We start from the raw sequence: 912 nt of genomic DNA, 5'->3' as shown, positions 1-912 counted from the left end.
CCTGAACTCTTTCTTCAACTGGAAACACAATCTCTAGAGGTTTCAAATCTTTTATTATAAAACGCAAAGAGCTTCTGCATTACTCACAGTATAATAGCCATTCTCGTCAGTAAGACTGCTTAGACTTAAAATTGATACTCTGGCTCGAACAGATTTAAATAAATAGAAATATTTTGAGCCAAACTGGCCCTGCCAAAATTTATATTCACAGAATACAGTTTGCAGAGCATATCAGGAGAAGCCAGTCAGCTCTTGCTTTGGGTGCGTGCAGGACATAAGATGGAGCATTGCAACTACTTCCACAGTAAATACCAGTTTCAGCCGTTTTCTGGTTTGCATGATCCATAAGTGTTCTCCTCCCCCTTTGTGAAGTGACAGGGGTACTTATGCAAAGTAAAGACTACATTTTAACTTGGTCAGTGCTGTCCTCCTGAATGAGAAGTCCACACAGACTGAGCTTTCTGCCAGAACATCAGAGAGGAAACACAAGGGATTTGCTAACTCTTGTTATCATGAGAATCCAGCCGTGTCATGCCAAGGGAATGGAGACGGTGCCGTTTGCTCGACTCCGACTTCGAGTCTGGCCACTGGACTCTGTCAGTTCCTCTCCGTGTTCCTCGGACTTCTTGTCAGCAATGTTGGCGAAGAATCGAAGGGTGACTGAGTCCCACTCCTCTGGCAGCAGCAGGAGCAGAAACCCCAGGCAGATGATGCAGGTGGCAGCCAGCCGCACCACGCTGAAGATCACCTCATGTTTCAAAACATCTACAGCTAGACGTGAATGAAAGAGGGAGGCAAGAAGTAGAGCGGGCAGAAAAGAGGCCATGGAGGGTGTTAGTGAAACAAAAACAAATTCAGATTAATTACATTAAGTAAGATAAACAGCAGGACTCTGTGGCTGTGGGGGATGAG

At 45.3% G+C, this 912-nt stretch overlaps 1 protein-coding gene across 2 annotated transcripts in view; it reads right to left on the bottom strand.

Annotated features, from left to right (window-relative positions):
• Nucleotides 1-32: 32 nt before the first annotated feature.
• slc35f4 (solute carrier family 35 member F4) overlaps nt 33-912 on the bottom strand; it is a 17,879-nt gene continuing 16,999 nt past the window's right edge. For both annotated transcript variants that reach the window (XM_088002509.1, XM_014987066.2), the window contains one exon: nt 33-771. In XM_088002509.1, the coding sequence (XP_087858635.1) occupies nt 530-771 (242 nt within the window). In that variant the 3' untranslated portion in view covers nt 33-529. The remainder of the gene's footprint in view (nt 772-912) is intronic.

The sequence above is a fragment of the Poecilia mexicana genome, unplaced genomic scaffold (genome assembly GCF_051168715.1).
Source record: "Poecilia mexicana isolate PSO_F unplaced genomic scaffold, ASM5116871v1 scaffold_22, whole genome shotgun sequence".
NCBI classification, from domain to species: Eukaryota; Metazoa; Chordata; class Actinopteri; order Cyprinodontiformes; family Poeciliidae; genus Poecilia; species Poecilia mexicana.
The sequence above is the reverse complement of the archived record's forward strand: the minus strand, read 5'-3'. Positions and strand labels throughout refer to the sequence as shown.